Source organism: Palaemon carinicauda, chromosome 21 (genome assembly GCF_036898095.1).
Source record: "Palaemon carinicauda isolate YSFRI2023 chromosome 21, ASM3689809v2, whole genome shotgun sequence".
Classification (NCBI taxonomy): Eukaryota; Metazoa; Arthropoda; class Malacostraca; order Decapoda; family Palaemonidae; genus Palaemon; species Palaemon carinicauda.
Genome location: NC_090745.1, coordinates 22,459,920 through 22,480,978, shown reverse-complemented (window position 1 = coordinate 22,480,978; position 21,059 = coordinate 22,459,920). Strand labels below are relative to the sequence as shown.

Below are 21,059 nucleotides of genomic sequence, written 5' to 3'. Positions count from 1 at the left end.
TTTACTAAAAATATTTCATTTAATAAGTTTTAAATCATTAGCTCTGTAAAAGTTATTTACGATTGAAAAGGGCTCAACGTTGTTTAACTTCGTTTTCCAAGTTAGGACCACCTACTCTCAGGAAAGGTCGCATATAAACAAATCATTAAAATTTATTTTGATGTTTATTATAAATGGAAAGCTAATCGAAGAGGCCTAATAAAGGCGGTTGAGATATAAAATATATAGAGGAAAATCTATAATTAATTTATAACGTGATAAGATAATTGCTAAAAGCCTAAAACACACTTCCGTCTAAGGGAAGGGTCGGCCATTTAAAAGTCAAAGAAAGTCCATACTCTCTCTCTTGTCATCAAAAATTAAATCTATCCAAAAACGAGTTCAAGATTTAAGATGAAGATAAAACACCTGCACTGCGAAAGCTCAAACCAAAATGAAGTACTTCACCAAATATGTTGAGAAAACTCCAGGTTCTACAGCGAGTATTGATACGTCTTGTCGTCAACGTCGACAGAGAAGAATTGAAGGGTTTGTTTACATGCAAGAGTGGTATCTGGCCGATAGTGGCGCTGGTGGGCACACCCGCAACCTTCATAGCGATCGCTCGCGAGTTTTTGAGTGTGTTTTCTGTCGAGCCGCAGAGTTGCAGCTATTATATATTCACCGGCTAAGTTAAATATTTAAAATTACAGTTTACAGTACTGTATGGTAAAATGATTTCCATAGAACATTTCTCTGTATTTTTTCTCTTTGTGGGTACAAAATTCATGTAAGACAAGCTTTACTTTATTTTCATTTTCTAATGTTTATTCATGTTTCTCCTATAAGTCAATTTTCTTGGCAATGTGTTATTGAGTTTCATTTAACTTCTTAATTTTAAAATACTTTGTAAACATGTTCAAGTTAGCAGTGCCCATGTAATCGAAATTACACAACGTATAAATCTTGTTTAAAAACCCATATCACAACTAAATTTAGTTAATTTCTTTTTGTTTAATAAAAATTCAAGAATAATGCCCTTCAGTACATAACAGCACTGTATCAAATTTCCAAGATTTTGGCAAATATAATCCAACTCGTACCCTACATAACCTAGCGAGTGAAATACAGTTTCCTATGAAGCAAAGAAGCACATGTCAGAATACCAACCTGTCTATTTCAAAAGACAGTTTGAAACTGACCCATTGAGTACAGCATACTGTATACTGTTTCAACATTAATACAGCTCAAGCATAAATAAACAGAACATTTGAATAGCTCGCATCAATTTTCACACCAATCTGATAATGCAAATATAGTTGCTTTACCAAAGGAAACAGGGAGAGGCTATTTTAATGGCTATCCAAATGGTATACAGCTATGCTTTCAAAAACATCTATAAAGTACATGCAATTTAGCGCAAAAAATTAACAATATCAAATAGTATAAAATGTACCATCTGATAAATTCTGAATGCGGCGCTGTATTTGCACTAATAATAGCTTAGAATATGAAAATGGCAAGACACATTTACCCTGGTCCTCAAAATAAAATGACACTTATTTGTGCACAAAGAATCTAACAATCAACAATGAAAAGACAAATATATTGCAAATATGGTGCCACTGCAATAAGTACCTTAAGGAAAGAAATGACAATAAAAAAACACTACATAGTAAGTAATGACTCAAAATATCTAAATACCATTTTATAAAAGTTGAAGAGTATGAAATCACCAACATTAAGGTTTTACTCATGAATTGGTAAAAGAAAATAAGCTAGCTGCATTCAGGTTAAGCAGCATGTGATGATTATAGTGATTTCAATAGAAATCCAATTGAATTTCTGAGCTTTAAGACAAATATGGTAACATAAGAAATCCTACATACAGTACTGTACATTATATTATAATATAAAGGTATAAAAGATAATCAGGAGAAAGGAAATGATAAAAGTATTCAAAAGTGAACACAATCTGGTCCAGGAGAAATGAGAAACAAAATAGTTTCTTTCTTCAGTTTGGGTGTCCTGAGATAAAAGATTTTACCAGGATTTCATGCATAGCTTAAATTGGTCAATAACTATTTGCAAAAGCATCTTTGGTTTCAAATATGTAGATGCCACAGGCAAAGGATTCCTATCAAATGATTTGCAGATCAGTAATTAGTAATAGTTCTAAGAAGTTATTAAAAAGCAGCCTGTACAAGTAATTCTTGTATGTTTTCCGATACCAATCCTGAAAACAATCGAATAGCATTATTTCAAGCGTTCAAGTCATCAAAGACAGACTTCACTTGAGACAGTAATCAAGCCTCGTTAAAAGTTGAACTATATGATTGAAATAGTTACATTTCACAGCCTAGGGTACACGTATTCCAAAAATTCAATTACAATACTACTGTAATAATGCTTCAACCAATCCTTCAAATCATGATAAAGTATCCTTTGCCCTCGTCTGTTTTACAGTACAGTATAACATGGCAAGATTTTCAAGTAGTAAATGCAGTGTCTTTTAAAGTATTCTAAAGAATTATGATTTTATTTGTTTTATGATATTATACTAAAAAAATAACACCTAATAATTAAACACTGAAATAATGAACATTATCTGGGAAAAGAAAAAGAAATAATGAACATTATCTGGAAAATGAAAAAAAAAAAAAAAAAGAACTACTGTAAACTCCCGTGCAAATCTAATGAATTTCTACCAGTTACGTTGTTAACTTGTTAGGCAAATAATTAGGTGCACCTAAAACTGGAGCTTCTGTATCTGGGAAATTCTCACACCCAATTAAAGCTATAACTGAACCATCTTGACACACTTCAACAGGATAGCGCATCAAGTGGCCATCAACTTTGCAAGGCTCTGCACCTGCAAAGGCACTCCAGTTATTATCCGCTGCTTCATTAACAGCTCTCATGCATTCTATAGTGCCAGGATTTTGATGCACCTCCTCTACGCCATTCAAATGCTCCGCCCAAAGAGACATCCGAAATTCGTGAAGTGCTCCCCGTGGTTCTCCACAAACTTCACGCATGTGAAGGGGTTGGTAGCATCCAACAGCAATTTCTGAGTCCCTAGTGCCACCCATACTACGTTGATTAATGTTGGCTGAGCCTATAATAATGTAGTCATCATCTACAATCATCATTTTTGAGTGAACATAAATCATAAGACGTGCCTGCTCCCTTAAAACAGCAGCAGGGGTACCAGGCTCAGGTGGTGAAAGATCTTCAGGAATCTCATCAGGGCACTCCCCTTTTCCTAAACAGTAAAATGAAAGATAATCTCTCGGGTGAGTGTCCAGTTCATTTGCTTCGATGGCCTGGGCTATTTCACGATACATCATTTCCATTGTACGATGCTGCCAATGTAGGATTTCCTGTACAGGACCACTCGCAGGGTCTCCTTCAGGGAACATAGGAACTATAACAAACACATTAAAGTGTTGCCCAGCGTTAATCTTCTCAACAACACGCTGGGCAATTTCCTGAGGGATTAGATGATGGGCTTTGGTGTCCTGCTCGTTGCTCCAGCTGTATGCAGACCCAAGGAAATACTGATTTTCAATAAAAATGAAACTGTCTGCACGTCTGATTTGGTGAATGTAGGCCCTATGTATGCTGTCATCTACATATTTTCCTTTCCTCTTAGGGATGGTAGAAATCTTATCAAAGTCAAAAAGTGCAGAGTCTGAAGAGATTGACCTGAAGAGCTGTGCATTCCAAGAGGATCCTTCCTCACACACTGCAGGGGCATTAAGAGCAAACTCTTCATCAGAAATTGAGAGTAGACGTGACTGTCTGTCGTGAACCTGTTGTCTCCAACGCTCTGTGAAATTATCAAGTACATCCAGGACTATTGGTCCGTCTAATCGACAATGAATGTCATGCCAAGGCTCACGGGGGCCCTCTTCACTTGTTGTGGGAGCAACTCCATTGTAAAAGTCTCCAGAGTGCAAACTTTTCAAAGTTCTAAACAGTTCATGCTCTGGGGTATCATACCTTCCATTGGTGATATCAAGGCCACCTACAAAAGCCTGAAGCCTAGGTAGCTCTTCTCCTTCAAGAGGAGGAATATCTAAAATTACAGTCTTCTGATGATGTGTGTAACAAGTCTGTGCGAACTGATTTTTAAAGAATGACGTCAAACCTCCTAACAGTCGCATCCTTGGAACAACAGCTACCTCGACATCACTGCCATCAAAATAATTCCTTGTCTCTTCATCATGAGTACCCATAAAACCTTGGGTGACTCCAGTGCTCATCTTTTCATTCCATATCATGACAAGAACACGGACTCCTTCATCAGCCTTCCTTTTTAATAATTCACCAACACTTTCTCCTTTGCCTTCTAACTCACAATCATCACCACCTCTCACTAAAACTGTCTCTGTAAACACACTCCATCCTGTAATATAAATAAATCTCTGAGCATTTCTTAATGCTCTATACAGATCAGTCCATGCACAAGGAGGATCATAGGGTTCACCACTGAGTGTTGGTATACTTTCATAGAAAGGGAGTGGGGGACAGTGTGCATCCTGATAAGGAGTAACTTTACAGCCTTCTCGGACTTTAAAATAACAATCAGGGACTTCAAAAGTGGCTTCAATGGCTTCTTTGGGAACATAATTCAATTTCAAATTTATTCGGCCGTTACATCCCGTAAGAGGATACCACCCTTCCAAAGTTTCACCATCAATGAGATCTTCCACTCTTATAGTAACTTCTCCCAACAAGCCAGCAGAAACATGATCTTTATCCAGGACCTGTACTTGCAATTTATCAGCAACATGACAAACGGGTATCCTATAAGACTCCTGCCACTTTGGCGATAAATCGTTGTTAACGTAATCAGTCTTGCAGATAACACTAGCTCCGAGTTTAATTTGGGCAAAAGGATCTGATAAATCCTTCGGATCAATGTTGAAAAATGCTGTATCGCAATCAGGAAGGTTTTCAGCCTCAATTAGATCGGCATACAAGAATCCTCTTAGCATAGTCATTGTGAAAGGATAACCAAAATAATAGGATGCTAGTGTTGTATTTGGATGATGGAGTACTTAATAAGTAAACTTTCAACATGTACTAAGAATATGAGTTCATGCAGACATCCAGGAAGAACGAACGTCTCACATCTACATCAGCAATGCGCGCACATCAACCACCTACTGTCTGTTAACCCTGAAAAGAAAATAAACATTTCAGTTTAAAGACTAAGAATAAAGTCTTACTGTATATTATATATCGTTTGTCCCTGAACACAAACATTTATCTCAACCATATTCATAAAGTTACATTGCAGTATTGAACTCAATTCTTGGTTTAGGGCATGAGAATACCACATCATTGGTCTTTAAGCTTAGTATGTATGTACATTATGTATGTGTGTACAGTATATACATACACACATGTCTGTCTCTTCTTCAACTGCACAAAAGATTGGCTTATTGAGAAAGTCTTTTAAGATTTTCGGTGATCAATCTATTCTGAAGAAGTGTTTTAATTCTTTCATTCTACCTTGTTTCGAGTATTGTTCTCCTGTCTTCAGCTGCTGATTCTCCTCTTAATTTGTTGAACAGGAATTTACGGTCTACAAAATTTCTTATTCCTGATCTAGATATTCATCTTTGGCACAGTATTCTAGAAGTTTTATTCCAGCTGTGACCAAGTTGTGGAATGATCTTCCTTATCGGGTAGTTGAAGCAGTAGAACTTAAAAAGTTCAAAGTTGCAGCAAATGTTTTTATGTTGAACTGGCTGACATAAGTCTTTTTATAATTATATATGAATTATGTTTTAATGTTAATGTTTTTTGAAATATTATATTTTAATTTTTCATTACTTCTTATATCGTTTATTTCCTCATTTCCTTTATTCACGACAATTTTTCCCAGTGAGGAAAGGAAATAAGGAAATAAATCAGTGATATGAGATATAATGAATTAAAATATTTAAGAGCAGTAACAACATCAAGAGATATTTCATAAATAAATTGTAAAAAGACTTATGTCAACCTCTTCAACAAAAATATTTACTGCAAGTTTGAACTTTTGCAGAAGGCCTGAATATTAAAATTAATTACATGTCTAGTATTATGAACAGGATGAAAGTGTCTGGGGAGATCTGAATGTAAAGGATGATTAGAATTATGAAAAATCTTATGCAACATGCATAACAAATTAATTAAACAAAGAACAGACAGGAGAAAAATACTCAAAACAAGGTAGAATGAAATTAAAACACTTCAGAATAGATTGATCACCAAAAATCTTAAGACTTTCTGAATAAGCTAACTTTTTGTGCAATTAAAGAAGACACAGACCTAATGAGTTTCTCAAAAATAAATTTGCTGTCGAGAATAACACCTAAAATTCTAAGTCTCTCAAAGAGTTAAGAAACATTATCAATGCTGAGATCTGGATGTTGAGGAGCTACTATCCTTGACCTACTTATAATTATGATATTTTAATTATAAAATAAATTTTTGAATATACTTACCCGGTGAATATATAATAGCTGCAACTCTGTTGCTCGACAGACAAAAAACAGTAAAAACTCACCAGCGATCGCTATACAGGTTGCGGGTGTGCCCACCAGCGCCAACTGTCGGCCAGATACCACTCTCGATGTAAACAAAGACTCAATTTCTTCTCATCCCACTGCGTCTCTATTGGGGAGGAAGGGAGGGTCGTTTAATTTATATATTCACCGGGTAAGTATATTCAAAAATTTATTTTATAATTAAAATATCATTTTTGAATATTTAACTTAGCCGGTGAATATATAATAGCTGATTCACACCCAAGGAGGTGGGCAGAGACCAGTTAAATATGTTTACATCGTATAAGCTAAGAGTTTTTATTTCATTTTGGAAGTTATCAATATAACAAAAACAAAATAAATAGGTACCTGGTAAGGAAGTCGACTTAGACGATTACTCTGCCTTGTAAGTACGTCTTCCTCGCGATCCTCTTAGGATGCTGACAGACCCCTAGGAGCTGAAGTATCAAGGGCTGCAACCCATACAACAGGACCTCATCAAACCCCTAATCTGGGCGCTCTCAAGAAATGACTTTGACCACCCGCCAAATCAACCAGGATGCGAAAGGCTTCTTAGCCTTCCGGACAACCCATAAAAACAACATTAAAACATTTCAAGAGACAGATTAAAAGGATATGGAATTAGGGAATTGTAGTGGTTGAGCCCTCACCCACTACTACACTCGCTGCTACGAATGGTCCCAGTGTGTAGCAGTTCTCGTAAAGAGACTGGACATCTTTCAAGTAAAATGACGCGAACACTGACTTGCTTCTCCAATAGGTTGCGTCCATTATACTTTGCAGAGATCTATTTTGCTTAAAGGCCACGGAAGTTGCTACAGCTCTAACCTCGTGCGTCTTAACCTTAAGCAAAGATCGGTCTTCCTCACTCAGATGTGAATGAGCTTCTCGTATTAACAATCTGATAAAGTATGACAAAGCATTCTTTGACATAGGCAAGGATGGTTTCTTAACTGAACACCATAAAGCTTCAGATTGGCCTCGTAAAGGTTTAGTACGATCTAAGTAGAACTTAAGAGCTCTAACAGGGCATAAGACTCTTTCTAGTTCATTGCCTACGATCTCCGATAAGCTGGGAATATCGAAAGATTTAGGCCAAGGACGAGAAGGTAGCTCATTTTTGGCTAGAAAACCAAGTTGCAGCGAACAAGTAGCTTTTTCCGACGAAAATCCAATGTTCTTGCTGAAGGCATGAATCTCACTGACTCTTTTAGCCGAGGCTAAGCATACCAGGAAAAGAGTCTTAAGAGTGAGATCTTTCAGGGAGGCTGACTGTAAAGGCTCAAACCTGTCTGACATGAGGAATCTTAGGACCACGTCTAAATTCCACCCAGGAGTAGCCCAACGACGCTCCTTAGTGGTCTCGAAAGACTTAAGGAGGTCTTGCAGATCTTTATTGTTGGAAAGATCTAAGCCTCTATGCCGGAAGACCGATGCCAACATGCTTCTGTAGCCCTTGATAGTGGGAGCTGAAAGGGATCGTCCTTTTCTCAGGTATAAGAGAAAATCAGCTATTTGGGCTACAGAGGTACTGGTCGAGGATACAGAAACTGACTTGCACCAGTCTCGGAAGACTTCCCACTTCGATTGGTAGACTCTAATGGTAGACGCTCTCCTTGCTCTAGCAATCGCACTGGCTGCCTCCTTCGAAAAGCCTCTAGCTCTCGAGAGTCTTTCGATAGTCTGAAGGCAGTCAGACGAAGAGCGTGGAGGCTTTGGTGTACCTTCTTTACGTGTGGCTGACGTAGAAGGTCTACTCTTAGAGGAAGACTTCTGGGAACGTCTACTAACCATCGAAGTACCTCGGTGAACCATTCTCTCGCGGGCCAGAGGGGAGCAACTAACGTCAACCTTGTCCCTTTGTGAGAGGCGAACTTCTGCAGTACCTTGTTGACAATCTTGAATGGTGGGAATGCGTAAAGATCCAGATGTGACCAATCTAGGAGGAAGGCATCTATATGAATTGCTGCTGGGTCCGGGAATGGAGAGCAATATATTGGAAGCCTCTTGGTCATCGAGGTTGCAAAGAGATCTATGGTGGGTTGACCCCAAGTGGCCCAAAGCCTCTTGCACACATCCTTGTGGAGGGTCCATTCGGTTGGAATTACTTGACCTTTCCGACTGAGACAATCTGCTAGGACGTTCAAGTCGCCCTGGATGAACCTCGTTACTAGGGAGATGTCTCGACCTTTTGACCAGATGAGCAGGTCCCTTGCGATCTCGTACAACGTCAGTGAGTGGGTACCTCCCTGTTTGGAGATGTACGCCAAGGTCGCGGTGTTGTCCGAGTTTACTTCCACCACTTTGCCTCGAAGGAGATACTCAAAGCTTTTCAAGGCCAGATGAACTGCCAACAGCTCCTTGCAGTTGATATGCATGCTCCTCTGACTCGAGTTCCACAGACCTGAGCATTCCCGACCGTCCAGCGTCGCGCCCCAGCCCAAGTCCGATGCGTCCGAGAAGAGAACGTGGTTGGGTATCTGAACTGCCAGGGGAAGACCCTCTCTTAGGTTGATATTGTCCTTCCACCAAGTCAGACAAGACTTTATCTTTCCGGAAATCGGGATCGAGACCGCCTCTAGTGTCTTGTCCTTTTTCCAGTGAAAAGCCAGATGGAATTGAAGAGGACGGAGGTGTAGTCTTCCTAGTGATACAAATTGCTCCAGGGATGACAGCGTCCCTACCAGACTCATCCACAGCCTGACTGAGCAGCGTTCTTTCTTCGGCATCTTCTGGATGGAGAGCAGGGCTTGATCTATTCTGGGGGCCGACGGAAAAGCTTGACTGTGAATCTCCATCCCTAAATACAGAATAGTTTGGGATGGGACCAGCTGCGACTTTTCCAAATTGACTAGGAGTCCCAATTCCTTGGTCAGATCTAGAGCCCACTTGAGATCCTTCAGACAGCGACGACTGGAAGAGGCTCTGAGAAGCCAGTCGTCCAAATAAAGGGAGGCTCGGATGTCCGATAAGTGGAGGAATTTCGCCACATTCCTCATCAGCCTCGTAAATACGAGAGGAGCTGTGCTTAGGCCAAAGCACAGGGCCCGAAACTGGTAAACCACATCTTCGAAGACGAATCTCAGAAAAGGTTGGGAGTCTGAGTGAATGGGGATGTGGAAGTAGGCATCCCTTAGGTCTAGCGAGACCATCCAGTCTTCCTTCCTGACCGCTGCTAAGACTGACTTTGTGGTCTCCATGGAAAACTTCGTCTTTGTGACAAAGACATTCAGAGCAATGACGTCTAGCACCGGTCTCCAACCTCCTGTCTTCTTTGATACTAGGAAGAGACGGTTGTAGAACCCCGGTGATTGAAGGTCCGAGACTTTGACCACCGCTCCCTTCTCTAGCAAAAGAGACACTTCCAGTTTCAGGGCTTGTCTCTTTTCTTCCTCTCTGTACCTGGGAGAGAGATCGATGGGGGACGTCGCTAGAGGGGGTTTGCGTACAAAAGGGATTTTGTACCCCTCTCTGAGTAACCTCACAGATTGTTGATCTGCGCCTCTCTTCTCCCAGGCTTGCCAGAAGTTCTTGAGTCTGGGTCCTACTGCTGTCTGAAGTTGCGGGCAGTCAGACTCTGCCCTTAGAGGACTTGGATCCTTTCCTCTTCCCTCGCTTCCCTTCGGCACGAGCACCTCCCCTGGTGGAGGCTCTGCCACGAAAGGGCGGAATAAAACGAGATGCTGGAGTGTCTATCCTCGGTCTAGCAGACAATGTAGGCAAAGGGGGAGCTTTGCGAGCCGAGGACGCAACTAGATCGAGGGTGTCCTTCTGAACTAAAGACAAGGCAATTTCCTTAACCAAGACTTCAGGAAACAGGCACTTGGAAAGGGGAGCAAAGAGTAGCTCAGATCTTTGGCATGGCGTCACTCCAGCAGACAGGAAAGAACATAGAGACTCTCGCTTCTTCAGGACTCCGGACGTGAATGAGGCGGCAAGCTCGTTGGACCCATCACGGACGGCCTTGTCCATGCAGGACATAATGAGCAAGGAAACATCCTTATCTGCAGAAGAGATTTTCCTGCTCAGGGCTCCTAAACACCAGTCTAGGAAGTTAAAGACTTTGAAAGCCCTAAAAATACCTTTAAGAAGGTGGTCCAGGTCCGATGGTGACCAACAAATCTTCGAGCGTTTCATGGCCAGGCGGCGGGGAGAGTCTACAAGACTTGAGAAGTCGCCCTGGGCAGAGGCAGGAACTCCCAAGCCGAGAACTTCTCCCGTAGCATACCAGACGCTCGATCTAGACGAGAGTTTAGATGGGGGAAAGGCAAATGCTGTCTTTCCTAAACTCTTCTTGGTCTCTAACCAATCTCCCAACAGCCGCAAAGCTCTCTTGGATGAGCGAGAGAGAACGAGTTTAGTAAAGGCAGGTACGGTAGCAGGCACGCCTAATACAAACTCCGACGGCGGCGACCGAGGAGCCACAGAAACAGTGGTCAGGGAACAACTCCTTAAATACAGCCATGACTTTTCTAAAGTCCAAGGATGGTTGAGTTGCCTTAGGCTCATCAAGTTCTGAAGGTTGATCCTCTTGTGGTTCAGCAACGTCCTCATCTGATAGTTCCTCATCCGATAACTGATGAGGAAACGGCAAAGGAGTGGGCAACGTTTGACTCGCCGAGTCCGGTCGCACTGGTGCATGCGTGACGGAGCCGGACGCAGCGTCATGGAACTGCTGCACAGTCTGGGAACTGTCAACAACCATGGTTGCGCGAGGACGCACAGCGTCCACCCGAGACTGTTTAGACCGTCTGGGTTGTGCAGTCAACACCATACCGGGTTGCGGAGGTTGACGCACCGCGTCAAACCAAGTCACCTCTGATGGTTGATGAACGTCCTGAACGTCAATAACCACCTCCGTGCGTCGCCTAACGTCAACGTGCGGCTGGCAACCCACACTGGATCGCATCGGTGGAGGTGCTACCCCAACTGGTTGACGCGAGAAAGCTACCTCAACGTCAACAGGACGCACAACAGACCGCTTGGATGGTTGTTGGCCAGAAGGTTCAGCAGCAACCTTCTCCGCATTGAAGTCCTCCATCAAGGACGCAAGCTTGGACTGCATGTCCTGCAGCAATACCCATTTAGGGTCTAAGGAAGCAGGTGCGGCAACAGACGGGGTGAGCGACTGAGGCGGCACAGCTTTGCCTCTCTTAGGCGGCGAGCAGTCATAAGATGACGGCAACGAGTCCGAACTGTCCCAGTGGCTACAACCGGGACGTTGGACTTGTCCTGAAGGGACCGACTTACGCTTCAAAGGTCGGGAGACCTTGGTCCAAGGTTTCTTACGAGAAACACCTTCGGACGACGAGGTAAAAATGGGCTCTCTCGTCTTACGTTGGTAGGGGCGATCTTGGGGAGATACGCCTGATACCATAGAGGGAACGTCTGTTCGCTGATCGAGGCCTCTCGAACCCATGAGTCGTACGACATTGCTTCTCCCCTGGGCTTGGGAGCTTACAAGAGGTCCTGGACTAGGAGGACGACAGGCACGAACAGACGAACCCTCAAGCGCAACACTGTTCACAACACTTTGAGAAACACTAGGCACTTTAACACTTTCAGCCGCGGCACTTTGGCACTTTAGTTCCTTTATGTCCGCCATGAGTTGATTGCGGTCACTTGCAAGGGCCTCAATTCTCTCCCCCAAGGCATGGATAGCACGCATCATGTCTTGCATTGACGGTTCCTGAGTGCTAGGAGGGGGGTTAGGAACAACCACTACAGGGGAAGGATTAGGTTCCGGGGCATGTGGAGAGGAAAAATCTACCGACCTAGAGGAACTTCTCCTTACCCTATCTCTCTCTAGTCTGCGTGTATATTTCTCAAATTCGAGAAAATCGAATTCCGACAGGCCCACGCATTCCTCACACCGATCTTCCAATTGACAGGTTTTACCCCGACAATTGGAACAAACAGTGTGAGGGTCGAGAGAAGCCTTTGGAAGACGCCTATGACAGTCCCTAGCATTACATTTTCTGAACTTTGGAACTTGTGAAAGGTCAGCCATTTTGAATTAGTCAAGGGAAAATTCCAAAAAAACGATCTAAGTCATCAACAATTAATCAGATCCAAAAAAGAGTTCAAGGATTTATTTGAAGAAAAACACCTGTACTGCGAAAGCTCAAACCAAATTAAAGTACTTCACCAAATATGATGTGAAAAAACTCCAGGTTCAACAGCGAGTAAAGTACGTCTTGTCGACACGTCGACAGAGAAGAAATTGAGTCTTTGTTTACATCGAGAGTGGTATCTGGCTGACAGTTGGCGCTGGTGGGCACACCCGCAACCGGTATAGCGATCGCTGGCGAGTTTTTACTGTTTTTTGTCTGTCGAGCAACAGAGTTGCAGCTATTATATATTCACCGGCTAAGTTAAATATTTAAAACTAATTTGAGAGAGAGAGAGAGAGAGAGAGAGAGAGAGAGAGAGAGAGAGAGAGAGAGAGAGAGATTTATTAGGTCATAATATTTGCCATAGCTGAGTTGATAAGATAAAAGCAAGTGGAGGTAGTGGGAGTGGTAAGCGATAAGAAAATGCCAATCAAAAAAGTCAAGATCTATAGCACAGTAATAATACCAGTATTAATGTAATGTATGGATCGGTAACGTGAGGTCTAAGACGAAAAGAGGAAGTAAAGCTTGAGATAAAAGATGAGAATGCTTGGGTGACTTTTGGGAATATCACTGCTTGAAAGATTGGAAAACGATGAAATAAGAAGAATGGTAGGTGTAGAAAAGATTACAGGGGTGATAAGAGTGTCACGACTGAGATGGTGAGGGCACGTGTTGATAGAGAAGGGAGATGGAGAGGGAGACAGAAGTAAATGGCAAGATAAGGTGAAGAATGATAAAGAGGTTTGGTGGAAGAAGATTCCTTCGATAGAAGGCACTGGAGTGGGCGCATCAGTCAACCAACCCCTTAATGTAAGGTTGACGGTGGGAAAGCTTAACACTTGAGCAAGTTTGCCCTACCCTAATAAATAGGAATGGCCAAATCTTGCATAATAAAAGGTAATAAAAATGACTTTATAAAAAAAACACGAGTCAAGGTTAAAACCCTTTAATAGGATAGAAAAGGGTTTTAAAAAAAATCCTGCCATAGGGCCGAAACAAAACGGATTTTGAACGAAGCGAAAAATTACAAATTCGTAGATAATTTGTATTTTTCCTAACTATACAAACCTTAGCTATTTACAAAGGGTAATTACAGTAGTTCGGCTTAGCTGAAATGACGAGCCATTAGAATTTTAACGAGGGTTTACTACCCCACCGCTAGTTAGCAGGGGGGGGTAGGGAGGGGTAGCTTGCTATGCCCCACCTCACACACTAGTGAATGCTTCACTTTGCTTAGAGGTAGGACTTCAAAGGGGGACAGGGCTGGTGGGAAAATTTGTGTAAATAGCTAAGGTTTGTGTAGTTAGGAAAAATACAAATTATCTACGAATTTGTCATTTGTTCCGTAACTGAAATACAAACCACACTATTTACATAAGATGACTCAACCCTTAGGATGGGCGGTAAGTCCCTGCCATACTTGCTTTGCCTGGGGACTCCATATTCGAGTGTGTAAGTACTCAAGAAATAAGGAGTCACTGCGCCTCGCTAGCATATTGTGAAACTGATGTGGCCTACATAAGCTGTGTGTGAAGGTGAAGGAGTGACTCGTCCAAGAAAGTTGACCTGGAGTTCTTCAGATGGAATTCTAGGCTAGGACTCTCCCAATACCACCTTGTCAGGGTATGGGGACATGACAGTATTACTCTTAATACTAGGAACACAAGGAGGCATGGTTTACCTGCAGTGGTTTGAGGTCAGCTGTGCAGAGAACCCAGGATGCTGCTTTCTCCAAGGGAGGAGAGGATGAAGAAAAGAATAAGGGCCAGACAAATCTTTTCATTCACGCAGACTAAAACCGGGTAACAATGCCCTCAACCTTCTGCTACTTGTCCATTAAGGAGCCTGAGGTTAGACCAGCTGTTGTGCAGCCACCACAGGGCCGATAGAGAACGTATCGAGTCTCCTGTGTGTCACGTCTTGCAGGTAGTGGGCTGTGAAGGTCGTCTGACGCTTCCACACCCCAGCTTGCAGGACCTGCGTCACTGAATAATTTTTCTTGAAGGCCAGGGACGTAGCTATGCCCCTAACATCATGTGCTCTAGGGCGACGTGACAAGAGAAGGATCAGGATTCAAGGCCAGGTGTATTACCTTGCGAATCCAGGCCGAGATGGTATTCCTGGTGACCCTCCTCTTCGTTTTCCCAGTGCTCACAAACAAAGCTTGCACCTGGGGACGAACTGCAGCTGTTCTTTTAAGATACAACCTCAGACTTCTTACTGGGCACAGTAGGAGATGGTCTGAGTCATCTGTTACAGAACGAAAACTCGAAACCTGGAAAGAGTCGAACCAAGGGTTCGGCACTCCCGGATTCTGAGTCTTGACAACAAACTCAGGGACGAACCTGAACGTTACCTCCCCCCATCCCCTTGAATGGGCGATGTCATATGAGAGACCATGTAGTTCGCTGACTCGCTTGGCCGAAGCCAAAGCTAGCAGGAACACAGTCTTCCAAGTAAGGTGGCGATATGAAGCCTGGCGTAATGGTTCGTAGTAGGTCTCTTCAGAGACCTGAGAACTCGAACCACGTTCCATGGAGGAGGTCTCACTTCCAACTGAGGGCAGGTAAGTTCATAACTTCGTATGAGTAGAGAAAGTTCCAGCGAGGAAGAAATGTCCACTCCTTTGAGCCTGAAGGCAAGACTTAAGGCTGAGCGATAGCCTTTCACTGCCGAGACTGAAAGGCGCATTTCCTCCCGCAAATACACGAGGAACTCCACTATTACTGGAATAGTGGCATTGAGTGGAGAGATGCCCCTTCCACGACTCCAACCACAGAAAACTCGCCACTTCCCCTGGTAGACCCCTGCGGATGACCTGTGCAGGTGTCCAGACATCCTATTCGCAACTTGTTGCGAAAATCCTCTCTCAGTGAGGAGATGCAGGATAGTCTCCAGGCGTGAAGTCGAAGCGAAGCTACGGCTTTGTGGAAGATGTTGGCGTGTGGTTGTTTGAGTAGCTCGTGACGTGGAGAGAGTTCTCTCGGAAGTTCCGTAAGGAGCTGCAGAAGGTCCGGAAACCATTCTGCGTGATGCCATAGCGGAGCTATCAGGGTCATCGATAGATTGACCGATATTCTGGTCTTGATGATTGATTGATTGATTTATTTAAAGTTTTCAGGCATCCTGACATCTAAGGTCATTGACGCCGGTAACATTTAATTTATGTATACAAAAATAAAAAATAAAATAAATTAAAAAATAAAAGAGTATTCAATTAAAATCATTAAAGTTGAATGTCATAAAATTTAAATATTTTTTCAGAAGACCTGCTTCTGAAATAAATCTAAAAATGCCACTTGCATGGTAGGACATCATTTCCAAGAATCTTGGCAAGGATGAACCTGCCACCCTCACCTCGAGCCTCAAACAAATATCTATTCCTTAAGTTGTTATAATTGGGGCATTCGGTCAACAAATGCCTTACTGTTAGAGGTACTAAACAGTCGTCACAATACGGTTGGTGTTGGCCCTTCAGCAGAAACTCGTGTGTCAACCGAGTGTGACCAATACGGAGACGACAAAGAGACGTCTCCCATTTTCGGGGCATCATATTATACCTCCAAGGAGATATGTCATTTGTTACCTCTCGCATTTTATTGCCATCTAGGCAATCCCATTGCTGTTGCCATTTTTTGCAAACCAATTTCTTGATGTCAGGTAAGAAATCATTACAGGGAATGGGATACCTTCTTGGCAGCAACTCGGATGCAGCCTTCTTAGCCAGTGAATCTGCCTTCTCATTCCCAGACACACCTACATGTGCTGGAACCCAACACAATTGAACTGTTATACCTCTCCGTCCAATAATATAAGGCTATTCTAAAATCTTTAAAACTAGAGGGTTATTAGAATTAAAAACTTCTATAGCTTGAAGGACACTCCTTGCATCACTAAAAATTGTAAAATTACCCTCCTTCTCCAACGCTATTTTCTCAATAGCAGTTAATATGCCATACAGTTCGGCAGTAAATATGGAAGCGGTCAGAGGAAGTGCACCTCTACAATTAAAACCATTACTATATACTCCAAATCCAATGCCAGCATCAGATTTGGAGCCATCAGTATAGATAAAAGTTGATCCTCTATGTTCTTTAACATGTTCATTAAAAAGAGACCTGGCTTCTAGGTCTGACATATTCTTCTTACCTCCAATAAAATATTTACAAAAAGATATCTCTGGTAACTTCCATGGAGGCGTTGATGATACCTTGAATGGAAGTACCTTATTTCTAATTATATCCAGACTATTTAATAATCGTTTCACCCGAAAGCCATAAGGTTGAGGAGATTTTAAGTGCAACTCAAAGTATGATGAGTGTCTTACAAGGCTTGCAGTCTGAAAGGCTAGAGAGTTAGGGAGTCTTTGCAATCTAAACCAATACCGAATAATGGAAGACATTCGGTAAAGGTCTAGAGGTAACTCTCCAGCATCAACAAAGAGACTTGGGATAGGCGAGGTTTTAAAAGCTCCAGTAGACAATCTAATACCTGCATGATGTATCGAGTCTAATATTTTTAACAGGCTTGGGGTGGCTGAAGAATATATTTCACAACCATAACTAATTTTGGAAAAAATCAAGGCCTTGTATAATTTTAAAATGGTAACGCGGTCTGCCCCCCATGATGTATGGGACAATACTTTTAAGATATTCAGAGCTTCAACACATTTAGCTTTTAACGCTTTTAAGTGAGAAACCCACGTAAGCCTACAATCAAATATCAAACCTAAAAATTTAGCTTCTCTTGCACATGGTATCTGTTGACCTTTAATGTATATACAGTGGAACCTCTACACACGAACGTATCTACATCCGAATTTTCCAACATCTGAAGTAAAATTCGAGCAAATTTTTGACTCTACACCCGAATTTTATTTCGACACACGAAGTAAACATTACGCCATTGAGCGTCGAGTGCTCAGTTCTCTATTCTTGTGTGTATCGTGTGGTTGTCCTCTGTTTGGTCTGTTATTAACAGTGCTTATTTTCTTACTTTTCTCACATTTCCTTTTTGATTTTACCTATAATCATGGTGCCTAAGAAGCTAAGTTTCAGTACAGGAAGAAGGCAATTTTTTCATTAGAATTGAAGCAAGAAATTATAGAAAAACATGAGAGCAGTGTGCATGTGAGTGATACTGTATGGCTAAACAATATGGCCGGAATAGGCCTATGATCACGAGGATCATCAAGCTGAAGGCAGCCATTAAAGCAAATAACCATCGAAGGGGATCACCATTATTATAAGACATCTTAGCAATACCCTGGAAGAGATAGAACGCCTTTTGTTGATAGGGATAAAGGACAAAGAGATTGTTGGCAACGATCATTTGTGAGAAGGCCCAGCGTGATGAACAGAAAGAAACAAAAAAGTGAAGCAAAGAAAACCATGATAGCATTAACAAGCTCTTTTAAATAAGACTTCTCTCTTTTTCTGTTTCTCTCTAAACATAGCATTAACATGTTCTTTAAATAAAATCTCTCTCTCTCTCTCTCTCTCTCTCTCTCTCTCTCTCTCTCTCTCTCTCTCTCTCTCTCTCTCTCGTTCTTCTTCGCTGTTATAGTGTTAGATACGTCTATTATTTTTTCCGAGAGAGAGAGAGAGAGAGATTAAACAGAAATGTGTTTAGAGTACATATAATTTTTAACAGCGTCAACGAGTTGAAAAACAATTAAATGTAACTAAGAAAGTAATAACAGCTAATCTGAATTCCTTTATTAACTAAAACAAATATTGATACAAACACACTTGTGTGCATATGCACAAACACACACACAGGTGCAAAAATTGCTACGCAGTAAGAGAGACGGTCGGGGAGGAGGTAGAGATGGTGACTGCGATAACATACCGTAACTCGTCACTGAAAGTGATGAAAATAAAAAATCAAAAGAAAAAAAAATGTAAAATATATGAAATATAAAAATAAAAAAATAAAAATAAACTAAGTTAGATTAAAATTTCTGTAGTGTAAGTTACGGTATGTTATCGCAGTCACCATCTCTACCTCCTCGCCGATCGTGTCTCCTCGTGCGTGTGTGTGTGTTTGCGCATACGCACACGAGTGTGTTTGTATCAATATTTGTTTTAGTTAATAAAGGAATTCAGATTCTCTGATATTGTTTTTTAGTTACATTTAACTGTCTTTCAACTCGTTAGCGCTGTTAAAAATTATATGTACACAACACATTTTTGTTTAATCTCTCATTTTTGTTTAATCTCTCTTGTTCTTCTTCACTGTTAGTGTTAGAGATGTCTATTTATTTTTTTCTGAGAGAGACTCTCTTGTTCTTCTTCACTGTTAGTGTTAGAGACGTCTATTAATTTTTTCTGAGAGAGAGAGAGAGAGAGAGAGAGAGAGAGAGAGAGAGAGAGAGAGAGAGAGAGAGAGAGAGAGAGAGAGAGAGAGAGAGAGAGAGAGAGAGAGTATTTATTTAAAGAACATGTTAACACCATGTCTACCTTCTCGCCGATCGTTCGTCCCCTCATGGTGTAGCAAATCCTACACCTGCGTTGGCCTGTCTCTAAGGTAAAGTGGCAATAAAACACATTTTTTATTTATTATTTCTTTATAATTATCTTTTTTACATGCTTCTTTCATATTATGCAGTTATGTTATTGTTATGTGTAATTATGTGTAGCCATTTATTAAGGATTTATTATGGGTTTCTAGGCTGAGGAACGAATTAAATGAATTACCATGTATTCTTATGGGAAAATTCGTTTCTACATCCGATCATTTTCTACATCCGAAGTTGGTTGTGGAACGAATTAAATTCGTATGTAGAGGTACCACTGTATCCGGGTCTGGATGTACTCCCCGGATACGACAAAAATGGACAATGATAGTTTTACTAGTCGAGAACTTAAATCCATTCATGTCAGCCCACTGGATAATTTTATCAATAGAGAGTTGGATTTTTCTCTCAACCATTGCCACTCTAGTGCCAGCAAATGATATTGAGGGATCATCCACAAATAATGTTGAGAGAACATCCTGGGGAATGGCTGAGGATATCCCATTAATTGCTAGTGCAAAAAGGGTTACACTCAGCACACTACTCTGAGGAACTCCTCCTTCCTGGCACTTACTCTCTGATAGAGTTTCCCCCACTCTCACTTGAAAAACTCTACGTGAAAGAAATGCCTGAATAAATAGTGGCAGCTCTCCTCTCAATCCCAATTCATGAAAGGTTTTAAGTATACCATATCTCCATGTGGTATCATATGCCTTTTCTAGGTCAAAAAATACTGTCACATGGTGCTGTTTGGAAGCAAAGGCTTCACAAATAGAAGACTCAAGTCGTATTAACACATCAGTTGTTGAGTGCATTTTTCTGAATCCACATTGAATCGGTGATAAAATACCCTTCTTTTCAAGGTACCACATCAGCCTTGCATTGACCATCTTCTCCATGATTTTACATAAACATGAAGTCAATGCAATAGGTCGATAGGTTGCTGCTAAAAACTTGTCCTTACCAGGTTTTAAAAAGGCTAAAATAATGGCTAGTTCCCAAACACTTGGGTAACTATGATCATGCCATATTCTATTAATAATACTTAAAATAAATAACTTTGTATTAAAATGTACATGTTTAACCATTGCATATGGAATTCCATCGGGTCCAGGAGCTGTATCGTTGCAAGTAGCGAGTGCGGAATCAAGTTCTCTTTCAGTAAAAGGAGAATTATAAGATTCTTCCCTTCCTGTTGCAAAATTTAAAATTTTCTTTTCTTCAATAGCCCAGCGGCATAGTAAGAAATATGAAACCAATTGTTCAAATTGTTCTAAAAGCACCAAAATTGGCACACATGTGGATTAATACATTCTGAACAATTTTGGATATGGAGGCATTCAAGATTCTCCCCGTAGCACATTTGGCGGCCATTTTTCAAAATGGCCGCTATTTACCGTTAGCGTCATTGAATATGTACCATAATTTGTCTTTTTGTGGATGCTAAAGGTGATAAGTGTGCTAGAGGTGATAAGTATTGTACAATTACACATACTTCTGTGCTTACCAAATAATTTGGCTACCATTTCACAAGAAAATGAATTTTACTTTGCAGCGGCAGCGTTGGTGGCAGTGACGGCGGCTGCAGTAATAGTATAGTGTTGATAGTCATGGTGCTTGTAGTAGTAACTTGTGGTAACATGGTGGTGTTTTGTGTCTTTGCAGGTGAGGCAGCAGCAGCACCACCTGACATCAGAGACGCGTTGTTCCAGACTGCAGCCATGGCAAAGAAGTTCCAACTGGTCGATACTTTTGAGCAACGTACTCCCACAACACCTCCTGAGACAAACTGGAAGCTGTGTCTTGTATGTCAAGAGGAGACAACAGAGTCACTTGTCTGCCCAGTACTGTCTAAACGCCGAGACCCTGGGAGTGGATACA

At 41.4% G+C, this 21,059-nt stretch overlaps 1 protein-coding gene across 1 annotated transcript in view; it reads right to left on the bottom strand.

Moving 5' to 3' along the window:
- Nucleotides 1–670: 670 nt before the first annotated feature.
- Nucleotides 671–21,059, bottom strand: part of LOC137615213 (uncharacterized) — a 56,459-nt gene continuing 36,070 nt past the window's right edge. The window contains exon 2 of the mRNA XM_068344873.1: nucleotides 671–5,166. Within this exon, the coding sequence (XP_068200974.1) occupies nucleotides 2,691–4,988 (2,298 nt within the window). The 5' untranslated portion in view covers nucleotides 4,989–5,166 and the 3' untranslated portion in view covers nucleotides 671–2,690. The remainder of the gene's footprint in view (nucleotides 5,167–21,059) is intronic.